General features: G+C 42.8%; 2 protein-coding genes across 2 annotated transcripts in view; both read left to right on the top strand.

The window, feature by feature from the left end:
- Positions 1 to 11,546, top strand: part of plekha2 (pleckstrin homology domain containing A2) — an 11,767-nt gene extending 221 nt beyond the window's left edge. Inside the window, exons 1-12 of the mRNA XM_083644906.1 lie at positions 1 to 33; positions 2,672 to 2,832; positions 3,039 to 3,095; positions 3,771 to 3,819; positions 3,943 to 4,040; positions 5,799 to 5,930; positions 6,702 to 6,791; positions 6,923 to 6,991; positions 7,107 to 7,177; positions 8,019 to 8,082; positions 9,433 to 9,510; positions 9,657 to 11,546. The exon at positions 1 to 33 is cut by the window's left edge and continues 221 nt beyond it. Of these exons, the coding sequence (XP_083501032.1) occupies positions 2,692 to 2,832; positions 3,039 to 3,095; positions 3,771 to 3,819; positions 3,943 to 4,040; positions 5,799 to 5,930; positions 6,702 to 6,791; positions 6,923 to 6,991; positions 7,107 to 7,177; positions 8,019 to 8,082; positions 9,433 to 9,510; positions 9,657 to 10,094 (1,287 nt within the window). The 5' untranslated portion in view covers positions 1 to 33; positions 2,672 to 2,691 and the 3' untranslated portion in view covers positions 10,095 to 11,546. The remainder of the gene's footprint in view (positions 34 to 2,671; positions 2,833 to 3,038; positions 3,096 to 3,770; positions 3,820 to 3,942; positions 4,041 to 5,798; positions 5,931 to 6,701; positions 6,792 to 6,922; positions 6,992 to 7,106; positions 7,178 to 8,018; positions 8,083 to 9,432; positions 9,511 to 9,656) is intronic.
- A 10,803-nt stretch (positions 11,547 to 22,349) lies between these two features.
- tbx5b (T-box transcription factor 5b) overlaps positions 22,350 to 25,000 on the top strand; it is a gene marked incomplete at both ends in the record, with an annotated part of 13,742 nt that continues 11,091 nt past the window's right edge. Inside the window, 3 exons of the mRNA XM_083644469.1 lie at positions 22,350 to 22,493; positions 22,851 to 22,945; positions 23,222 to 23,341. Of these exons, the coding sequence (XP_083500595.1) occupies positions 22,350 to 22,493; positions 22,851 to 22,945; positions 23,222 to 23,341 (359 nt within the window). The remainder of the gene's footprint in view (positions 22,494 to 22,850; positions 22,946 to 23,221; positions 23,342 to 25,000) is intronic.

Here is a 25,000-nt window from a genome sequence, read left to right as displayed (position 1 = left end):
CTGGCTGTGGCGCACACCGACTTTCCACAGCGGGTAAGCCAAAGGCTGTGTATGTGCTGTGTGTGTGTGTGCGTGTGCGTGTGCGTGTGCGTGTGCGTGTGCGCGTGCGCGTGTGTGACTGTGTGTGTGTGTGTGTGTGTGTGTGTGTGTGTGTGTGCGTGCGCGTGTGATTGCGTGCGTGCGTCTGTGCGTGCAATATCTGCGCGCTTGAGAGCGGATGGTAGCCTACAGTAGGTGTGGCAGACAAGACAGTTGAATGGTGGTGTCATTTTTGGATGCTAAAATGGAAACTAGAATTGCATGCATTCATTTTCATAGCATGATATTGATCATAGTGAAGCTATGCACCCTCATCATAATCATAAACCATTTTAGTTAGAGTTAGAGAGTTATCTGATGCCTACAGTGATGTAGTGATAACAAGGCGGGTAAACTATGACCTACACAGTCGGTGATAATCACAAATGATGATCAATTATGATTTTAGAAAAGCATGATCCAACTTCCTCGAAAGTAACATAAGTTTAATACTACTTATTTAGATACTATGCATTTCTGTCATAAAACTGTCAGCCTGCCTGAGGTGAGTAAACTATTCATCAAATAAACCATGATGGATAAACTGAGTGGGTTTACCCTCTACATCCCTGCAGCCTAGTTGCAACTAGTGGTAGAGGTCAATCAATAACACTGCTCTCACTGTTGCGATCAATTATATATTCTGTTTGATAGGATAGACATGTGGCAGACTAGAGTGCTGCACATCAGACGTCATGTGCTGCTCAAGAGTTTCAGAATTATTATCATTGGTGAAGTTTCGTCAGTGTCGTGATGCCAACACATTATTTTCACAACCTCACCACTGTGTCTGCATTTAATGGTTAAACCAGATGTTTTCGGATGCCCAAAATGGTTGTGTGTGTCTGTGTCTGTGTGTGTCTGTGTGTTGGCCTGTGCAACCTGCACCATTTCAGTTTTCCACTGCAACCACTGCTTCTGCAAAGGTTTTAGAACAATTTGTGTCTTTAACCTATGTCAACGGCAGAAGACGAATATTCAACTACTAAGGCGCTCTACAGTTCTCTGAAGCAGCTTCGACATAAAGCATTTCCCTAACCCTAACCTTAAAATGAGTATCATGGGAGTGAAGACGTTGTTTCTCTCTCTCTGCCTGCCTTTGTCAGGGTTCAGTTCAGGCCTGGGAAGTTTGGAAAGTGAATTGGATTATGTCCAGGTCTCAAGAAGTTTTGAATAAGATAGGTCTGTAAAACTATGGTGGGAAAGCAGTTGTTCAGCCCTGACTGACTACATATTTTATGCGGCCATAGGCTGTCATTAACATATTATAATAGTTGTTGTTATATATTTATATATTTTCAGTCACATATGTGGCCTAGTTGACAGTCATTGTAAGCCCACATTATACACAAAATAAATACTTAAAAATCCTGTTACACTACCAGTCAACGTTTAGACACACCTGATTGAAAGTACAATGTTTTTCATGATCTTAAAGCCATTTGGATTTAAATGTTTGAAATGTGTTGAAATGTGTGTTGAAATGTGTGCCTTTGGTATGAATCTCTTTCCAAAGCCTTTGCCCTTTCCACCAAGACAAAAGGTATAGATAGTATAGATGCCTCTATTATTATTCTGAGATGTGGAATGTATCAAATGGAAAATGTGTATAAACCATGCTCTGTGTCTGTGTCACAGTTCACACTGCACACTGGAGAGATGGAAAAATCCTCCCATCCTCCCATATATATATATATATATATATATATATATATATATGGGAGGATGGGAGGATTTTTCTTATATTTTTATAAGATTTTTTAAGGATTTTTATATATATATATATATATATATATATATATATATATATATATATATATATATATATATATATATATATATATGGGGCGCTTGTCAATGCCAGAACTAGTGCAACACCCCCCCCCCCCCACACACACACACACACACAAAATATTTTATCTGTTTATGTCAGACAGACAATACAATTTTGTTTAGTGTCAGATAAAATAATCGAAACATTATCGGAATGCCATCAGCGTACCTGTGTGCATGTGGTGACTGTGCCTGGATTTGTCATTGACAAATCAGTCAGTCATCTTAATGAATACATCTCACCAGCTCCCCCCTCCCCTCATCCTCCCTCGGGCTCGTCTTCTCCCTTTCCCGACGCTCCCTCCCTCCCTCCCTCCCTCTCCTCTCCTCCCTCCCTCCCTCCCTCTCTTCTCTGGCCAGTTGAAATGTGCGTGTGTGCAGATCTCCAGTGCACTCTGTAATTTTTGGCTGTGGTAGAGGGCCTCTGCTCAGCCTCGGGCTTCGGGGTTAGCTCAAATCACGTCACACGAAAAACTGCTGAGTGTGAGTGGGGTTCTTTTCCTTTCCGTGTGTGTGTGTGTGTGTGTGTGTGTGTGTGTGTGTGTGTGTGTGTGTGTGTGTGTGTGTGTGTGTGTGTGTGATTGCGTGCATTGGAACTACATGAAATATGGATATCTTCCACATGGATATCTTCCACATCTGCCTGTCTCCGTCTCTTCCTCCAATCTGTCTGTCTCTCGGTTTCTCACTGTTTTTCCCTCTCTCTGTCTCTGTCCATCTCAGTCCCTAGTCTGACTAACTGTCTGTCTGTCTGTCTCAGTGATATGTGATAGCAGCAGCATGCCGTATATGGACAGGCTGAACCGTGTGTGTGGCTTCCTGGACATTGAGGAGAAGGAGAACAGCTGTCGATTCCAGAGACGATACTTCATCCTCGATACGCAGGCAAATGGTCTGCTGTGGTATATGGACAACCCTCAGGTGCTACACACACACACACAGATGCATGCAGGCACACATGCACAAACACACACACACACACACACACACACACACACACTCTCTCTCACATGACACACAGTTGAACAAACAGAAAACAGTATGAGGAAGTGGAATTGACCAATAGCAGCTTTCTAACCTTGGACTCTGAGCCAATGGTGACGGTGTGTGTTTGTGTTTGTATGCAGAACCTGCCCAGTGGAGCCAGCTTTGTTGGCAGCCTCAAACTAACCTACATCTCTATGGTAAACCGCTCTCTGCACCACTTTGCCTGCTTTCAATTCATAGTCACTTCTCTCAGTTATGTGTTGTGAGACCCCTTGCTGTTTGGTTTCTTGTGAAAACCATGTAACTCAGATTTTGCTGATTTTCATGTTTTCGCTTGAGTTGAAGGATTAAATGCTCCTCAGAGGGTTGAGAACATGTCTCTGACCTCTTGGGCTTTATGAAACCAAAGAAAAATCCACAGGATAATGTCAAAAATGCAGTGTGATCAGGATAAAATAATTTTTCACCTAACCACGATAAACAACATAAAACTACTGTATACAAGTAGGACAGAAGGTGCAGTTTGAGCAGAGGGATTAATACTGTGCACAAATAGAAAAATACACATACAGACTGCACAAGATCTCAGACTTATCAGCTCATGTCTGCAGGCACTGCTGGGTTGCAGCAGACATTGTGAAGTTTTCCAGATGTCGGTGTGCTGAGCTAACCAGAGATAATGACATCTGGCTTCACAGTGTTGACAGCTACTCTCTGGACGCCATGAGTCAAGTCAACTTCACTCTGTCAATTAGATGACATTTGAGCAACATATGAAATGCTCTTCTGCTTTCCTTTTTTCTCTTTCATCTCTTCTCTTCTGTTCTCTTCTCTTATCTTCTCTTATCTTCTCTTCTCTTCTGTTCTCTCAGGTTAGTGAAGCTACACTGAAGCAAAAGCCCAAGACAGAGTTTTGCTTTGGTGAGTTTGTCTTCCGGCTCGGGGCACGTAATAATGGCTGCCTTTCTGTTCTGTTGTGTAATAAAATCATATTATACAATTGTTGTGTATAGCCATAGATTTGATCATTTCCTATTTGTGTAGTCATCAATGCCCTTTCCCGGCGGTACTTCCTCCAAGCCAACGATGCGACTGACATGAGAGACTGGGTTGCTGCTCTCAACAAGGCCAGCAAGATCACTGTGAGTACAGCGCCACAGCAACACCGACGCGCACGCACACACACACACACACACACACACACACACACACACACACACACACACACACACACACACACATCACATCACATCACATCACATGATAAGCAGAAGACTCTGTTTTGGATGATACAATAAAAAGGCATGAGGCAGAAGGTTGTCTGGCTGGTGCTCCTCATGGCCTGTGGACTGTGTGAATCTTTTCATGACCTGTGGACTGTGGAACCTTCTTATGGCCTGTGGACTGTGGGAACCAGCTTGGACCGGGCCGAGACTAGCAGTTACTAGGAAGGAGATTCATTTACACCTGAGTAGAGCTGCAAATTAATCACCAACTATTTAGATAATCGGTTTGAATACTTTTTTAAGAACAAAAAAGACAAAATTCTCTGATTTCAGCTTCTTAACTGAATATGTTTTGGTTTATTTACTCCTCTATGACAGTAAACTGAATATATTTGGATTGTGGACAAAACATGACATTTGGAGGACGTCATCTAGGGCTTTGGGAAACACTGATCACTGAACATTTCTCACAGTTTATATTTTATCTACATTTTATAGAGACCAAACAACGAATCGATTAATCGAGAAAATAACTGTCAGATTAATCGACAATGAAAATAATCGTTAGTTGCAGCCTGAGAGGGGGCTGTTTGTGGTAGAAAGTGTGTCTGATCATGGTTTGGCCAACATGGTGTGCACACATCAGCACACTGCCCAGGAATACATCACACTTTTGGTGAATGGGGAAATCGTGACTGTGCAGGATTCTAGCTGATAACACACATGGTTGCTCTTTCCTCAGATGTGGTAATTGTATACAGTATGTGAGCAGAACAGAATGCGGGTGAGATATGAAAACACCTTTTGCATAATGTTTGTTTGTGTTCAGTGAGAGACAACTGGGGCCTTGTTGACCAGAGCTGTCCAGATGTCTCTGGCAGACAGAGAAACGTCTCTTGTTCTCTCACCTGCAGACTGACGCAGGAAGCAGCACCGCTCACTTCACTTTCACTTCCCCCTCACTGGGAGGCCTTCTCTGCTCGCTGGGCCTCAAAGGGGCCATGTGTGAAAAAGCATCCTAAAACAGAATGCCATCAAAGTCAAGCACATGAGGAGTACTCATATAGGTGTCATTGTCAGACCTTTGCATACAAAATAATTATGCTTTTGAAGATAGAATTGTCTGTGTTTTTGACATATTGACTAATGAATCTCGGGTAGTAAAAGAAAATCCCAAATCAAGATTTAGTGGTTTAGAATGAAATTCTTCATATTCCTATGGTCATTTTTCTTCTCTGGGAACTTGGCACATTAGAGAAGAGGAGTTTCTATATTTTCTCCTATACAGTAGCTGCCTTCAAAAACCTTTTCAGCTTTGTTAGCATTTCTCATTGAAACAGGTGGGTAAGGCAAACTAATTTGATTTTTTACGTTTTACGGAATGGTACGATGCAATTAGTCTGTTTTTCATTTGACTGTATTGTCATTTGAGAAACGTTTTCACTCCATTGTGAGGAGAATACATTTTAAACAAGGTGTCGCTTTAAGCATGTTGGACCGTTTCATCCAAAACATTCATGAGTGAACACATTTTATAGCATGGGGAGCCCCAGTGGGAATCGAGCCCCTAAACCCTGGCAGTGTTAATGCCTTGCTTTACCGTAGAACCACGTGATACAGTCATATTACTTTGTGATATCCTACCTAATGTCCTACCTGTTGCTGCGCTGACAGGTTCCTAAGGCCGGCCCAGTGCCTCCCAGGTCCGATGTGAGTGCAGTCATCAGCGACACTCAGGGAGGGAAGAGGCAGCAGGCCTACAAGACGGAGATCATCGGCGGCGTGGTGGTGCACACTCCCATCCAGGTACTGGGGAGGAAGCTAAAGCTTACCTGGCTACTGTGTCGGTGCTGACAGTGACTAACAGTGAGGGACAGAAATAAGATCAGTGTAGAGGTAAAAGCACTTGCCTACCACCGCAAAGACCTGGGTTCAATTCCCGGCAGCGGTACTTCCGGCTTGGTCAAATGTTCCTACAATGACAATTGGCCGTGTCTGTGGGTGGGAAGCTCGTCTGGTATGAGTTCTGGTCGCTGCACTAGCGCCTCCTCTGGTCAGTCGGGGTGCCTGATCCTCCTGTGACTGTGATGAGGATTGTTTTTGCATCTCTGTTTGTGTCATTGATTTTCTGTGAAACATAAAGATCGCAGTCTGCCCAAAGTCTCCAATTACATGCTGTGTCATTTTGATGATGGTGGCTATAATGACCTACATGGTGATGATGGTAAATGGCCTGCATTTATGTAGCGCTTTTATCCAAAGTGAGCAGTCCTACTCATTGTATCCAATGAGTAGGTACATTCACCCATTCACATACACCGATGGCGGCAAGCTAGCCTACCATGCAGGGTGCCGACACACCCATCGGGAGCAATTCGGGGTTCAGTATTTTGCCCAAGGACACTTGGACATGCAGACTGGAGGAGCCGGGGATCAAACCACCAACCTCTTTTATCCAAAGCGATTAGTGGACGACCCACTCTACCTCCTAGGCTACAGCCGCCCCGTGATTATGATGATGATGATGATGGTGGCGGTGGTGGTAGTGGTTATGATGGTTATGATGACATGTTTCAGAATGAGGGGGAGGAGACGGACATGAGAGAGAGGAAGGTCAACAAACCGGGCATGCGGAGGTGTGGTTACTGTGTCAAACAGGGTAATGTGGTGAGTATCCAGCTAAATATCATTGATTATGTCTCGACTTGTGTAAATATGCTGCGTGTTGATTTGTATATGTGGTGTGTGTGTGTGTGTGTGTGTGTGTGTGTGTGTGTGTGTGTGTGTGTGTGTTTCAGAGGAAGAGCTGGAAGAGGCGTTTTTTCACTCTGGATGACACTGCTGTCAGTTACTACAAGTGTGAGACGGTGAGGTCACACGCTTTCCCTCGAACCCGGCCTGCTGTTTGTGAGTGTCTTGCTGCCTAATGTGTTAAACACGTCCCATGTCTGAATCCTACCTTTGTGCCTGTGTATGTGGCAGGATAAGGAGCCTCTCAGAGCCATTCCACTGCGGGACATTCAGAAAGTCCATGAATGTCTGGTCAAATCTGGGTGAGTCCAACTCGCCTCACTTATGGTGCTATTCGACCGCATAGTACTGCATAGTATCACCTCAACTCTACTCACTTTTGGTCGTTCCTGTTGGTTCTACACCGCAAATGGTGCCCCCTCAATGTGCCCACCCCACACAACTGGTCGTCATAGCAAGGAGATAGCCTCAGAAGCTCTCTTTTACAGCGAACCTACTGTACTTGTCCATACATGTAACAATTAAACTTATGTAGACTACTTCCCTTAAAGCTGCGGTTGTTGTCCGTCTCACCGCGCTGGTTGTATTCCATAGTTTTCAATACAGAGGGGTTTTAGTCATGTCCAAGCCTTTCATTTCTCTAAAAACAACTGAAAATGGCCATCTGTTAAGGCTGAGCAAGGAGACAGATTTTATTTCAGAAGAGGCTGAAGGCAGCAAGACAAAAGACTGCTGAAAAAAACAGGATAGTTTGGGAAATCCTACACGCAAGACAGTAACCTAACCTGGTAGCTACTGTTAGCATGTGACCGTTCTCTCTGACCAATCAGTATTCTGCAGTGTTTTCACATCACCTTTTTTGGTATCGCCTCAGCTCCCTTGGAACCTGGACGGAGGTGGTAGTAAAAAAGGTATCGTCTCAGCCCTCCTTCGGTTCTTGCCCAATAGAAAACCAAGAAAGGCTAGTAGAGTGGAGTCGAGATGAGCCGGTTCCATGAGGTCGAAAAGCACCATTAATTCTCTCTCTCTCTACCTATCTAGTTGTCTATCGACCTTCCTCCTCCATCCAACTCCCTCTTTATCCCTCCCTGTAGTCACCCGTGTGTTTCAGAAGTATAATAATCCACTATCTGTGTCCCTCAGGGATCTGTTGATGAGAGACAACCTCTTTGAGATCATCACCGGCTCCCGAACCTTCTATGTTCAGGTACAATCCCTTCCTCCTATCATGCATGCCACCCAGTCATGAGTTTCAAAAGCTGCACTGATAGAACATAGCCTTAATGGGGGGAATGCCCTCTTGCCCATGGGCATAGCACTCCAGTATTTTTTATTTTTTTATATGAGCTCAAGTGAGTGCGAACATTGTTTAGATACTTCAGCTGCATTCCAATCGGCAAGTAGCTCCCAGCGAAGTGGACTGCACAGGGTATTATTCAGCCATGTTAAGTAAAGTTGCTGAATACCCTGTGCAGTCCACTTTGCTGGGAGCTACTTGCCAATCAGAACACAGCCCATGGTAGTTTGCTAAATGGAAGGCAGAGAGACCAGATAAGTGTGTCTGTTTTGGTGTATGTTTCCTTATGTTGTTTATGATGTTTTCTCTCAACGCTCTGTTGCTGATGTGTGGCAACGGCTCTTTTTTTTTGGGAGCACAAAACGGTTGTTTTTGTGAAATGGGCAAAGCCATCTGTTACCATAACAACAATAACATCCTGTTCCTCCCCCTGGGAGAACAGCTGACTGAGAAGACTGGGGTCAGATCAGATGGGCAGTGCTGAGAGAGAGGGAGTGTGTGTGTGTGTGTGTGTGTGTGTGTGTGTGTGTGTGTGTGTGTGTGTGTGTGTGTGTGTGTGTGTGTGTGTGTGTGAGCGTGTGTGTGTGTGTGTGTGTGTGTGTGTGTGTGTGTGTGTGTGTGTGTGTGCGTGTGCGCGCGTGTGTGTGTGTGTGCGCGTGCGCGTGCTTGTGTGCGCACGCCATGCGCATGCATGCATGTGTTTATGTCCATGCATGAAAGAAGACTAAAAGGAAGTACGGCAACTGAAAAGAATAACAGTTATATGAAAAAAGATGAGAATCTGTGCCATCATGCAAGTATTGTAAGTCTGACAATTAACTGAAACTAAAGTGAAATTGAAAACAAAATTTTAAATATGATTAGAAATTAATAGAAGTGATCATAGTTAATGCCTACATTTGTGCAATACAGTACAAGTATACTTCTAAGTCTAGAGCTGTAATGCCTATACATATACAGTATCATAATCATAATACTATTATTATTTAATTTACATATTAATTTATGAATATGGTGTGGATATTGCTTATTCTTGGCCTAAGGTGAATTTCTGTCAATGGAATGTGCCAAACCAAGGTCCTGCTGAATGAAAAACTGCAGCATTTTTTTTAAATAAACAAACTTGAAAATAAATAAATAAATGAATAAATAAACAATCATCAAATTTGGTAAGATTATAATAGCTGATGTACCTACAAAAATGTTTGCATACATGCCAGCCTGCTGGGCTTAATCCTCCTGGTAACCTTGCCTCTACAGACTGACTCTCCGGAGGAGATGCATGGCTGGATCAGAGACATTGAGATGAAGATCCAGGACTTCAGAGGCCCTTCTAAGGTAAACCGGCAGCCCTTCCTCTTTCTTCTCTAAGGCACCAACTTCATCATGCTAATTCCCTCGCTATCTTCTGACTATACTTTCTTGAAGGAGAAGCAAAAGCTCTGTGTCATCCTGTCTCTTTCTATCTCTCTCTCTCATTTCAGGGTTTTCCATTTACACGTACGTCCTCCCTCTACCGAAGTCAGCAGGCCTGCTCTGCGTCCCGCGGCCAACAGGCCGACGAGCGGAGACCGACGCTGGCCAAGTCCTGCTCCGTGGCTCCAGGCTGGCAGCCTTGGACCCCTGTGCCCCAGCGCGAGACTCCTGTCCTGGACACAGAGGATGAAGATAGCCATTTCAGCTCCTTACCCATCCTGCCTTCTCTCTCCTCCTCATCCACCTCTTCCTCCACCTCTTCCTCCTCAAACTCCCTCTCCGCCCCCCCACCTTGCCCCAGCGCGCCCCCTCCACCTTCCACCGGCGGCCTTGGCGCCTTGACGGCCAGCGGGCGTCGGAGGCACCGCTCCCAGCCACAGCCCCACACGGACTACAGCTTCCCCTTTAGCCTGGATGATGACGGCATCCGCACCACAGATGTCTAGGTGCACTGAAGTCTGTCTGAAACCGTTGGCACCTGCTTTTTCAGATGAATGTGACTGGTAATAATAGTATTTCCTCCCAATGAAGTGACACTGTGACCACCAGCCTCAATGCCATGTCCTGCTATCAGGGCTATTGGGGCCGCCTGCTGGGCTTATGGGGTAACTGCTGCTGGCCTCATTGCTGTGTTGCAGGTGAGGAAGTAGATCAAGAGGACAACAGTGTTAAGTGTTTGACAAGACTGTGAAAGGCTATGATGGTGGGGTTTTTGTGTGCAACTTCCTATGAAAACTTGAATGATCTTGATGTTAATTAGTAGTTAGTCGGTTGTTCTTGCAGACTCACAATTTATGGTACATGCCTTAAAATCGATGTCCACTGTGCACACACTTAGCTCCTATGAGCTATTTATCTTGTGACATCAAAAACATCAACAGAGGGTGCAGAGGGTTTACTTCTGCTAGAAGTATTTTCAGAGCATTTGGTCACATTAGCACAGATTGGTTGTTATATTATAGCTTATATTCACAAGGTAGGCTACATTTGAATTATTTTTTTAATGCCAATTTAGGCATTAGGCCTGCTTCTGTAGAGAACCCACCCCCCTGGATTTTTCACTCCTGCTTCTGGAGATGCACATGATGTGGAAGCTGTTCTTCCAGCCTAACATCAGGCACACTTCTTATTCTTAATTAACAAGCATTTTATTACCACAAGGCACAATCTAATCAGATGTCTGGGGGAAAGGGCTGAAGCAGAAGCTGTATAGGCCGGTAGGTCTCAGGTTGAACCAGGAGGAACAAATGGTAAATGCACTCACATGCCAACTGACTGAAAGCTCCTCTGTTCTTATAGCCGGTACAGATAGAGATGAGTCAGCAGTAACGTCATGCGTTTATCTTCTCACAATGGTTTAGAGAGGAACTTATAAAGCTTGGCTTGGAGATCAATCATCAGAGAAACGGTGACTCCTCTCTTTGCTAGGAACAGGTACCATAACAATACAACAGTGGTTAGAAGTTAGATGGTACCATTGTAGAATGTATTGCCAATATCAAAGTAATGGAACAGCTGATCAGCTGGTTGGCAGGTTTGTAAATGTGATTGTGATCTGTTTGCTGCAGCATTTTGTGGGGAAATGTGTCTTAATTGCTTTGTGATATTTTATTGTAATTGCACCCTTTGCTTTTCTCATTTTTACCTGCGTGCCATTGTTTTTTGTGTGTGCTACATCACAGCTGTTTCACAACAGAGATTACAGGTTCCTTGGAAACCCCTCTGATACTTAAGGCTGTTACACCAGTAATCTCACTTGTGTCAGGTTCACCTCAACACTTCATTGATGTGGTCCCATGTTCCATGCTTAACTTCCGTTTTCTGAAGCTATCTGCACTTGCCTGCCTGCATAACATTTTAATTTGCTTTCTTGTACATTAAATGATGCTTTTTAGCTGTTTTGTTTGTCTGGTTTTCTTTCTTTGTCTTGTTTAAAGCTCCTTTTTCCAGTATTAACTGTGCAGTAGAGGTTCACACCATCTAGTGGTGTGTCAGTCAAGCCTCGCTTAACAGAACACACTGCACAAAATGTAGTTTTTATTTATTTTTATTTATTTATTCTTTTACAAAGAATGATGTCAGAATCTTTTTTTTTTTTTTTTACACCTTAATATACAATATCACACTTTTCTCAATGGTGTGTACATACATAATCCATTTCCCCCAGTTCTTACATTTGTCTAATTTAAGCCTTAAATCTGAGTCTTTCCATACAATATATTTCATTTATAATCCCCAGCCCTTGTCGGAGGATCAACCTGTAACCATTTACGAGTTATGGCTTTCCTACTACCTGTCAAAATTATCTTCATATTTATCCTTGTGTAGCCTAACTGTCGGAACAGTTTCTGGTCTTTTTCCTATGTATATTGTAATGGATGAGTACTCTTAATTCCACTCAGATTACATTATTGATCTCAGCTGTAAATACAAGTAATTTTGTATTTTTTTTGGATGGAAGTGATGTAATTAAGACATCAAGTTTTGATCCCTCTTTTTTCTCTAAAGGGCAGAATGGCTTGTAGGGGGCCAGGCAAATTATTTGGCCATTTAATACTTGCACCCCTAAACACATGCACATAGGTACACATAAACACAAGCGTGCATGCACACAAACACAAACGGCCATCTAGTGCCCAGAGGTTGGGTTAAGCAAAGTGTTTCACACGTCCAATGCAAAGGTCCATTAGATTAGGAAAAGTGCCTTAAACTCTGTACCTCCCTCCACTTCCTGGTCTGCCTCCCGGTGCAGCTGTGTGGCTGCAGGACCTGCCAGAGCAAGTGGTCTCTACAGAACACTTTAAACTGTGTGGGTAGGTAAAAGGCCCCGAGTGCCTGTGAAATGTCAGCTGTGTTGAAATGAGTTTTCAGTCTGTTAAAGACAGAGCTCCTCTAGGTACTGGGAGGAATCCAAGCAGAAACACGTGGCTGAATCAGTGGGAATGGAGAGGGGGACAGAGAGTACTCTTTGGGGGGGGGGGGGGGGTTAAGGAAAGAGAAAACAATTATCTATATGGGCTGCAGGCCCACGGGGAACCAGATGTATCTGCACCAAACAAACTCCACATTGAGCACTTTTGGCCATGGTGTGCAAATAAAACTTGCTAAACTTGTGCGGCTTTGGCACATTGATCTGAAGCCTCCTTTCAAAATAAGCCAATGTGATCGGCTGTAGCTGGTGTTTCTCAGCCTGTGTGCATGCATGCATGTGCTACACAGCACATGCATGCAAGTCAGAAAGTCAGTGGTGTGTGTGTGTGTGTGTGTGTGTGTGTGTGTGTGTGTGTGTGTGTGTGTGTGTGTGTGTGTGCGTGTGCGTGTGCGTGTGTGCGTGTGCGCGTGCGTGCGTGCGGCGTGCGTGTGTGCGTGTGTGTGTGTGTCTGTGTGTGTGTGTGTGTGTGTGTGTGTGTGTGTGTGTGTGTGTGTGTGTGTGTGTGTGTGTGTGTGTGTGTGTGTGTGTGACAGAGATGCATGCAAAACAGCTAAAGAGGAAGAGTATGACCTTTAAGGATGCTTTTTCTGTCCAAGTGTCTTCACATCGAGGATGTTAAAGAGCATGGTGCAGGTTGGAGACCACATTGCATTAATATGTGGAAGAGGTATAGAGCAATGGGATTTGGGGGAAAAAACATTTTTTTCAATCACACATAGCTGCGTTTAGACTAGTTTTGGTAACCAGCAGGCGGCACTGGTCCATTTCATGGAACTACCACTTGTGATGTCACAGGGATGCAAACTAGTCACCTTTAGGTGACAGTCACATTTTTCACGCCAAAATATGAGATTTCTGAGTGGTTTTATGTCTGCCCTGGTATCTGTCACCTTTTTTCACTCTCCATGACTTTGCATCCCTGTGTCAGCCCCAGCAGAACATTCTCCTCTTGTGATGTCACTCCTGTTGTTATGTCACACGCCCATTTATAAAATGCCACCTTTTCCTCCATAATTATACCCTGGGGACCTGGGGGGGGATCTTTGTCTTTTTGGAGTATTTTCACTGTAATCATGAGCCCAAAATGTAAATTCAGATTTTTTTTTACCTGCACCATGCTCTTTAAAGGTCGCCTGTTAACATTCAGTTTGACGCCTGTTAGAGGTTATAGATTCTCTGCTCGAACCCGAGCCCGGCCCGACCGGGCCCACGGGCCAGGCTCGGGTCGGGCTCGGGACCAGGTTTGTGGCCAGATATTTAGTTGGTGTAATATTGGTTTGTGATAAGCAGAATGTTATGACATTATAACCTTAAACCCTTATGTATTCCTATTAGGGATGTTCATTTTGAAAAATTTCCATAATCGAAAATCGGGGAAAATTAACGATCAATTATCGATTATCGATCATATTAATAATAATAATATATATATATATATATATATATATATATATATATATATATATATATATATATATATATATATATATATATATATTTACAAAATGAATGCCTATGGCAGAAAATACGAAAGACGTGTTCTCCTCAATGAACTCTTTATTTCAATGTGTCTCCTCTCCAACACTCTGCTGTCCCCGGCGCATTCCGGTGTGAATTCCCCATGTTTAAAATAGTTTTGTTGGCACAAAGGCCCGTGCCCAGCCAGAAAACTAGAGACTATATGAAGCTCCACCTCACGTTAGTTGGCTGTGCAATGGAGTGGGGCGAGGAGGAACGAATTCCACCCAAACCTAGTCCGCAAAAAAAAAAAAAAATTAAATAAAATAAATAAATAAATAATAACAAAATCGATAAGAATTCCACGTGATCGATTCCATTCCTTAACGATCAATTATCGATTTTCGATAACTGATGAACATCCCTAATTCCTATAAGCCTGAACAGACAACATGGATAGATAAACAGCCAACTTGACTAAGAAAATTTCAGGTTCGGGCAACCAATGGGACGGGCCGGGATGGGCTTAGACAGTACAGGCTCGGGTCAGGTCGGGTCGGGCTTGTTTTTTTCCGGCCCGATCTAAGCTCTAACGCCTGTGAGTGACAGGTAACAGGTTGCTCCAAGGGCAGACAGACAGTAAAAGGTTGGCCCCCAAGGTTCGTTTGCCCCAGGCTGTTAGTGGCTGTTTCTGATGACATTGCACTCTCATGGTTTAAAATGTAACCCCAAGAAATAGTCATGCCTGAGGAGCACTGTGGCCAGTTGTATGTCCTTTTCTTGCCTTTATGCAGGCTTGGGCATGGGCATACACATACACATACACATACACATACACATACACATACACATACACATACACATACACATACACATACACATACACACACACACACACACACACACACACACACACACACACACACACACACACACACACACACACACACACATACACATACACATACACATACACATACACATACACATACACATACACACATACACATACACATACACATACACATACACATACACATACACATACACATACACATACACATACACACACACACACACACACACACACACACACACACACACACACACACACACACACACACACACACACACACACACACACACACACATACACATACACACACACGCACACGCACACGCACACGCACACGCACACGCACACGCACACGCACACGCATACGCATACGCATACGCATACGCATACACATACACATACACACACACACACACACACACACACACACACACACACACACACACATACACATACACATACACACATACACATACACATGGCATGGCTTGTTTGGCTCTTTTGGAAGACTTTACTACATTGACTTCATTGCTCTGATCTCCCTGTTTGCCTGCTTGCTGAAGAAAACCACTAGAGGGAGCTGCAAGACTCTGCACAGGTCGACTCACTGTGCCACTCTGTGTGTCAGAGTGAAGGCAGTGCATCAAGGCCATGGTGTAGTTCAATGTGTACACTTGTAGAAGTTATACACTCAACTCAGGGCATAAACAGAATGCTCACCTGCATGCCGGCTTGAGATGTGTGTAGGGACTGGAGGTATAGCATCTCAATTACCACTAAAGGAAGGAAGGAAGAATTCCCAACATGATGAAATACACTGAGCATTGGTTTTAAAGAAGAGCGTTGCATTGCCCCGAGCCTCTATAAGTACTGATCTGAGTCTCCCTAACATGTGTAATATGAAGTCATATTAATGTGGAGCAGGTTTTCCTTCATCATAGACTCGGAGGCCCTGCCTGGACTGCTGCCAAACCCCCCAACCTCTGTGTTCCCACATCAGACCACGTTACACACTGGAGGCGGGGGGGTTGGAATGTATTTTGCCCTGTGTGATGTGATTGTTTGCAGAGAAATGGGTTGACCTTGCCCTCTAATGCCACACACACACGCACACACTCATTCTGGTGGGGCCGAAGGTGTGTGAGACAGACCCGCTGAGTGCAGGAGGTCTGGGACCCCTTCACCACTTCCTCCAGACAGAGAACAGAGGAACCAGTCAGCTGAAGCCAGGATGGGACAATAATGAGCAGTCCAGCCACAGCCACCTCATTTCAGGTATTATTAAAACCTTCGCCTCGCACTTTTTTGGGGGTACTATTCTCCCTATATAAGCCATACAACTGAAGGATAAGGCCATGTGAGGAGTTTCATTACAAAAACCTATACCCTTTTTGGGAATGATCTTCATTACTCAATATGTCAATTATGCAGATTAATTATATTCTCAAAAATCTCACTTTTTTTTAAGTAGCCTAAAAGTCTTCAGATAAACACTAACCTGAATAGTAATTCAATTTGTTACCTTTGATGTCAGGTATTATGTAAAAGTGTCCTAGCTGTTTTCAACCTTCAGTTGGCCTAATTTTGGAAGATTTTCATATAATTCTATAAGCCAACTAAAGGCAATGAACACTCAAATCATATATATTGGTGCCAAAATAAGGCAATGAACACTCAAATCATATATTGGTGCCAAAATAAGGCAATGAACACTCAAATCATAATATATATTGGTATATGATTTTTTTTTACAGTTATTATATATAGCCTCCCTATACCTTCCACATGAAAATCATTGAATTGGTTGATACAATATAATCAAGGTATGTGGTGAACAGCAGGTAACTGGCCTGCAGTCAGATGTTATATTGTAATCTCTCGTGTATAAGGACAAGCCCACTCAGAGTCAGAGTTTAAATCAATCGCTTTCTTCAATATAGTTTGTTATTGAGGAGGGGTTATTGTCGCATTTCCTCGGGGTCAATAACTCTGAAACGAAAACAATTAGGCCTATGCAAAAGGTCAAATTATATAATTATTTGCCAGGTTATACGCTATGGGTGAATCGAGTCTTTGATGACAATTTGGTGCTTTTGAGTCCCAATAAACAAATACAATCAATCTTGGCATTTTTGTTGTTAATGTTTGGTAATAAATAAGCTGAATTGTGCAGCATGCATGCAACTATTATTTTAGACTAAACATTTGGCAATCTTAAACTTTTTATTGAACTTTTCAGATTGCGCATAACAGCACAAACCGACATTTCTGCTTAACCTAAAATCCTTTTTAGCACTGTCATTTGTATGGCTATAAATATTATACGAAAAGTGATCATATACCAGCTTTACATTTTCATCATCATTGTCAAGAGTCTACTCTATACGAAATCACTGATATTTTGTCTGAGCCACTTGAGTTATGCTCGGTCGGTGAAGGTGCGTGCAGCCCGACGCGAGACTGACTCTCAAGTCGGTTTTTATTTCAGAATAATCATTTGATTCCACATGGAATCTCAAAGGCGCATAGTTGGGCTCCCATAGTGCGGCAACTTGACTATAGGCAACACCGTGAAAATATGCCTCACTAAAACACAATTTATTATCTTTCTTTCTTTCTTTCTTTCTTTCTTTCTTTCTTTCTTTCTTTCTTTCTTTCTTTCTTTCTTTCTTTCTTGAATTGGGATTTTAAAAGATAGGCAATTCTGAGAAATAAAATATTGAGCAAAACATTTAAAAGATATAGCCCATATAATTCGTTGGGATGAGTGACAGATGGCTCATAGGGAAGGCTACAGAATTTTTAATCTGCGAAATTGCGAAATTGTCTGCATCCTTGTAGAATAAAATGTGCTTTAGCCTACCGCGTCTGTCTGTTTCGGTTTGTTAATGGAAAGAGCTCGAGTCACTGAACCAAAGGCTCAAGGCTGCTAGTCCAACAAAACCTAAACAAAAAATGTAATGTGATAAACAAAATTTCCTAACTGGTAGTCAAGTCTAATTGACATGGTTAAATAGACCCCCTCCAGTGAATTTATTACGCTTTTATAACTATTTACAATATTATGTTCCTGTATTTTCATTTTATATGCAGTTACAAAAACTGTCGGTTCCACGTTTGGTCAAATAGCTACATCTGTGCATTTCTGCAACCAACTTTTTTATGTGCCTGAGAGAGATTTAAAAAAAACGACAAATAGGCTAAATAACAGGATAACTTGATTGTAATTTGGTATTTTTTTTAAATTGCGTTACCCAACCTCCCTCATTCGCTCTATAATGCCTAAGACTATTGGGACACATGCCTGCTTTGACCTGTGTGTGTGTGTGTGTGTGTGTGTGTGTGTGTGTGTGTGTGTGTGTGTGTGTGTGTGTGTGTGTGTGTGTGTGTGTGTGTGTGTGTGTGTGTGTGTGTGTGTGTGTGTGTGTGTGTGTGTGTGTGTGTGTGTATGTGTGTGTGTGAGTGCGTGCGTGCCTGGGCGCGCGCGTGTGTGGAAGTGAGCATCCAAGCCTGTATGTTGTATCAGAGGAGGTCCATGGAGATATTGATGCCATTTTTGATGAGTCTCACTGTCTCTCACACACTTTTCGCGCACGCACCTACGCGCGCGCACCCACGCACGCACACACACACATACACACACACGCGCGGCACAATTCCACTCTATTCTCCCAGTGGTGGTGCGCCCTCACTGCATCTCGGTGCTTTGCTCTGCAGGAGAGAGGCTGTGCGCTGAATGCGCTCCCGACCCGCGGTCCGACAAACCGGAGGTCTGTCAACAGATGATTTATGATTTAACATTTAAACACGGTAAGTCTGCATGCAAATAAGTCTGATTTATGAGACTGGCGATAAGCTCGGATGCACAAACAACGACACATTCTTGCATGGAAGCCACGCATTTTACGCACATGCAGACTATAGCCTACAATAGGCTAGCTACCCATAGGCCTGCCTATAGCCAATTTCAGTAGCCTAGATATTTCTAATATCTACGGTTATGTTTCAGTTCAATATTTACAATATTTCCTACAACATTTTAGAGGCTATAGCCTGCTAATTCTCAGATCATATAGCCTATGCAAGCTACTGTAAAACTCATAGTGCAATTTCGTGAAATCAACTGTTTGTCCATTTCAACATAATGCTATGAGCTTCATTGATGAGTAAAGTTCACATCTTGTCACTTAAAATTAGCCTACAATCTGAACACCTTATAAAGCATCCACTGAACTCAACACTGTATATGCATTCGGTTTAACTGTCTTTGGTTTGAATTAAGACAGAGAGATGTTATGTTTGGTGAATCAGGTCAATTTCTGATTAAAACATGAATTAAAAAATCTACTATTTTATAGCATAGCCTACGCCATATAGGCCTATCTGGGAATTCAAAAGCAAGTTTCTCTCTGATGCACATGCAATCCTGCTGGACTGTGTATAATATGATAGCCTATTAAACTCGAAGTTGAAGCTATCCTTGTCGAAATATAAATAACACTGGATCAGTTATAATGAATGCATTTAACTTTGAAACAGAATCAACATGACTAGACATTGTTGATTTAATGTGTTTTATATGTTCACTCGGTTAGCTGACAATAGGCCTATATGGTTTTCAAGCGTTTTGTGCCAGTTACATCAACGAGCAAGACAAAATTTCAAGGCACCTATAGGCTGCGTGCAAAATAGCCTCTGTGTTATCACTCTAATTTAAATGTTTTTTATACATGCCAAATAAAATTTGTCAAACGACTATTATAGGCTAGGCCTACTCATGAAATATTTATTAAGTAGCCTAATTCAGGAATTAATTTTATGTTTTGTAAAAAATAATAATAATAATAATCAAAGCAGCAAGAGTTTTAGGCTATATTTTTAGGCTATATTTTCAATAATAGCCTAATGGTTGCCACAAAATCCCAAGGCACATGGACTTGCCTCAAGGCACTATGTGCTACTGCCTAAATAGGCACAGCATTTGGGAACCACTGGGCAGCTACAGTAGGCTATAGTAATGATGTTTGGGGTGTAGCCTATGCTATTCAGTCAAGTCACAATTTAAGGCAGCAAGAAAACTTGTGTTTTTAAGTTGAAAATGCCTTAGCCTAATATTTTTTTGCAATGGCGAAATAGCCTATTCAGCCCAAACCCATATGATTACATTAAAATAATAATGTTGTTTTAGGCTGCTGGTTTGCCACGGCACATGTGGATTTAGCTGCTGTGGCAGCATGAATGGAGTAGCGGGGAAACGAGAGGACTGCTGAAATCGGTAGGCTAACTAACGGAGGGCTCGTGCGTGCTGACCTCGCTGTGACCCCTTCAACTTTCAACTCCGGTTGACTGCGCGCCGCCGGTTATCCTGATCTAGCCTATATAATCCACTTGAGGCGATGCGCGCTCCCTGAACCGATAACGTGTGTGTGTGTGTGTGTGTGTGTGTGTGTGTGTGTGTGTGTGTGTGTGTGTGTGTGTGTGTGTGTGTGTGTGTGTGTGTGTGTGTGTGTGTGTGTGTGTGTGTGTGTGTGTGTGTGTGTGTGTGTTTGTTTGTTTCACCAATAACCTATAGTGGCCCTGATGTGAGATTATGGGTTTGCATGCTGCTTTACGGAATGCACGACGTTATTTTTGCTATCATTCTCTCCAATATCAGATTGGAATTATGCAAAAATAGCTAGGCCTATTCCACCCCTATTAATTTGCATCATAATTTTGGCCTATAGTCTTCATCTCCCACTAAGTTTACTTGTGTTTTCTTAATCTGGATGTAAACATTCCCAATACTGATAAATGATAAACAATGATAAACACATTGGAAAATGAGTGGAGATGGACTCTGATCCTGCATGACAGGATGCAGCAGGGCTGTAACAAAAAAACCAATAACGTTGATGAGAAGTGTTAGGGATTGTTGCTGTATGCAGACAAATAAGCCAAGTCAAACAGCAGTTTAGAAAAATAAATCATCCAACTGAGCATGCGTGCGTGCGTGCGTGCGTGCGTGCGTGCGTGTGTGCGTGTGTGTGTGTGTGTGTGTGTGTGTGTGTGTGTGTGTGTGTGTGTGTGTGTGTGTGTGTGTGTGTGTGTGTGTGTGTGTGTGTGTGTGTGTGTGTGTGTGTGTGTGTGTGACTGAGAGAGAGAGCGCGCGCGCGTTTGTGCGTGTGTGTGATTGGCCAGTATCAGCTATCATTTGGATACCGACGCACCGTGCAGGCCTATAAGAAGAGAGGAGGGAGGGAAGGGGAGGGTATTATGCGAGGCAGACTTGACTCCATTTCTAATGAAGAGTCTGATGAGTGGGTTCAGATCAGGCTGGCGCTGAGTCTGAGAGGAGAATAAGGACACGACTGGAGCAAATGGGGGGGGGGGACAGCTGATTTGAGAAGATCTCAACCTATGTAGCCGACAGCTTCCCGGTAGAGACGGGAGGGCGCTCTCCCTTTGGTCTCTCTCTTGTCTCTCTGGACAGCAAGCGGGGAAACGAGCCGATGATGCTTCACCGTTACACAGGCAGCATGGTGGAGGTTTGAAAGCTGATATTGGATCATTTGGATCGTCGGATTTTTTTAAGCAAGCTACAAAAAGTAAACACGCACGGCGACCCGATACAGAACACACGGGAGGATGCCCGTGCTTTCTGCAGGGAGAAGAGCGCAGCGTGTTTGAGGTAAAGGCCTAGCTGGAGGTAGACCATCCCAAACAAACCGACAGCCACAGGCTTGGATTTGCTTCTTTTGATGTCAGAAATATGGAAGAGGGAACTGCTTCCATTTTCATAAAGCCAATAACAGCAGACTGCACTCTATTTCAACTGTTGACACACAACTGGAACTTCATAGAAAAAATAAATATGGATAGCAATGTATAATTCATAATATTTACTACCCTCATAGTTATAGCCTAAGCTTAAAATCTTGAATAAATATTAAATTTGGCTATGGCATGAAATGGTGCTGTAGCCACAATATTAGAATTCATATGCCTGTTTAATCTATTTTTCAGTGGAAGTTTCTACCTTTATTTTCATAATGAATCTGTAAATTTGCATTAAAGTGGAAAACAGGTTTCGCTCTTCAACCAAACCTTATCAAGTAGGCTATGTTCACTAACATAAAAGCGGGCCAACAAAGACACACCAAATCTCAATATTGACCAATTATTATTTTTTAGCATCATCATAGTTTTGCCCTGTCCATTACAACTCTTTAAATATGAAATCAGTGTATAATAGGCTATTAAGGTCTAAGCCACCAAACAACCTACATGCTTCAAAATAAATTACCATACCTTTTCAGTGCATAGTCTAATAATTGATATCAAATGTTCCCTGACTGACTGACTGTGTGTGTGTGTGTGTGTGTGTGTGTGTGTGTGTGTGTGTGTGTGTGTGTGTGTGTGTGTGTGTGTGTGTGTGTGTGTGTGTGTGTGTCAGTGTGTCAGTGTCAGTGGGAAATGGCAAACGGTGGGGACACATTCGGCCTTCCAGAGCGCCCAGACTCGGACTGCATGGATTCCCCGAAAGAGACCAAACAGGAAACTCACACATCACCAGCCTTAAACTCTCCAACTTCACCACAGACAGCCTCTAACCAGCAGGTATTCTTTGCACATATTTCAGCAGTCAGATTTATTTACAATTCACAAGGACTTTGCTGATGCAATCCGGACCACGTCATTAATGTTCCTGGTTTTATTTTATTTATCATGGATTTTTTTTTATGTAGCATAGCCTATAATAGGCCTAAACACGATTTAATTCTCATTTGAGATAGCATAATCAATGTGCATCCAAATTTATAAAGAAAAGATTATGCCTATAGTCGCCCCCCCCCCCCCAAAAAAAAACCCATTATAATATATATATATATATTTAAAGCGCCCTAGATTACATTTTTACTTCAAGAATAATTTGTCTTCGTGCACTGGTGCTTATGATTTGATGTTCTGCTGCAGGGGATGGAAGGAATCAAAGTCTTCCTTCATGAAAGGGAACTTTGGACAAAGTTTGACGAAGTTGGAACTGAGATGATCATCACCAAGGCTGGAAGGTAAGGGAATAGAGCAACTTTTATTCGGCCTGTATAGCCTATTGTTGATTGCAGACAGTGTTTGTGTTAAGTCAATCTTTGAAGACCGGCTTTATATCGCTATTTTGTTTATGCATGTAATGTATAGGCTACAGCTCTGGCTAGTTCGTGTAGCCAGACCCCATGGGTGTTTTGCCTCAGAAGAACTCAGATCTATATTATCCCATGCATTTGTATATATAATTTGAAGCTCTATTGGAAAGACAATATTGACTTTTTCCCTGATTATGTTCCTAGGAGGATGTTCCCCAGTTACAAAGTGAAGGTCACAGGACTCAATGCTAAAACCAAGTACATCCTCCTCATGGACGTTGTACCCGCAGATGACCACCGCTACAAATTCTCAGACAACAAATGGTTCGTATAGGCCTACAATGCCAAAATGTCCTGCTCAGTTGAAATTTATGAATCAAAATGTAAAACTTCATGTATAGCCTACAACTGGGCCATATTCTAGCCTATATGTCAGCTCTTTAGGTAGCTTTCTAAAAATATGAGAAACTGACCTCCATTACGCAACAAATTATTTTAGTTTAAAAACAATTCTTTCAGAAAAAGAAAGAAATCTAAAAGTTCGAGCCATGGACTAGGCTATCAAATTGATACCATTTATTTATGATGTAGGAAGCATATCCCATAGATAGGCTATAATTTAACCATGAGACAGATGCAGCCTAGAATGCGGGTAGCCTGTCTTATCTACTCTTCTGCAAATAAAACATGGCTCCTATAGCCACAGTCTATCTAAACACCGTTAGCCTATGGGTTCCATATAGCTACCTTGGAGTTTTTGTAGCAGGTCTAATGCGCATAGGCCGAGGCGGCCGCGGGGTCCTTCTTGGAGCCTGGGACGCTGGCCTATTATTTGCCCCTGCTCTACCCGCTGCAATCAGAGGGAAGGGTTCACCGGGCGGACAGACGGTGCAGACTGGATTAGCGCGTCCCATTCAAGTAGGCTACACGTTATAGCCGAGAGGAGCAGACCACTCACTACTACTGAGATTAATCAATGTTCCCCATTTTCCACCCATGTCTGCATCAGAAATTTGGAGCCTTCAATGTAACGGCTGGAAACAGGCGCTGGATAAACTGCTCTGACAGAAAGTCCTGTGCGCAATAGGCGCTCTGATGTTTTGACCGAAATCCAAGCCGGTGCAATTTTAAGAAAATAATTTTTTGAATATAGGCTCCTCTACAAGGTTATATTATATAGCAGTTTGTTGTCTGTCAAAATACAGGCCTGGGCATCCCATTAAATAAAGCATTAGCCTAAGTAATCGTTTTTAAATGTAGGCTAGCTTGTTTGTTTGCCAGGTCACGTTATAGGCCTAGCCTATCCACGCCTCAGTCCCCAAATGCAGGCCAGCAGTTAAGACTTTTCAGAGCTAAAAGACAACAAAACCCTATAGGCTATATATACACTATCTGCGCAGGCAGGGCTATTCACAGGAAACCTATAGCCTATAATAAGTAATAACGTTATTAACTTTTTGTTTTGTTTTTGATAGACGTGTTAGAGGGCGGTACGTGGAACACAAGCGGACACCTGTAACCGCATAACAGTTAATTTAAATATAAATGCGCTAATGGAAACCCACCACTGAAACAGGTAGGCTAGGCCTAATAGCAGCTTTCTTCTTCTGTGCCACCAAGTAGACACTTTGATTTTAGCAACTTTTTCAGAACGGACAAAATATTTGATGACTATTAATTAAATAAAACATTTATTGAACACTTGTTCTTGTGTCACGTGACGTCACCGCCATTTCATAAGCGCAAGCCAATTAGCCACTTCATGCCGTGATTTAGGTTAATTTTACAATAGGCCTACAGCTGAGGGTTTTATGCGCCCTAAGAAAAATAGATTGCTTATTCTTCAAATCACATAAGCCTTTTGCGTAATTTCAGACGAGACCCCTATGCAGTTCTGTCTGATATAGCATAGGCTGATGTGTAATAGTGTGCGCGATTCATCCGCGCAGCTGTTTAAAACTGGAAAATATAGCCTAGTGCATT

The sequence above is a fragment of the Poromitra crassiceps genome (assembly GCF_964638095.1).
Source record: "Poromitra crassiceps genome assembly, chromosome: 10".
NCBI classification, from domain to species: Eukaryota; Metazoa; Chordata; class Actinopteri; order Beryciformes; family Melamphaidae; genus Poromitra; species Poromitra crassiceps.
This window is presented reverse-complemented; position numbering and strand designations above follow the sequence as displayed.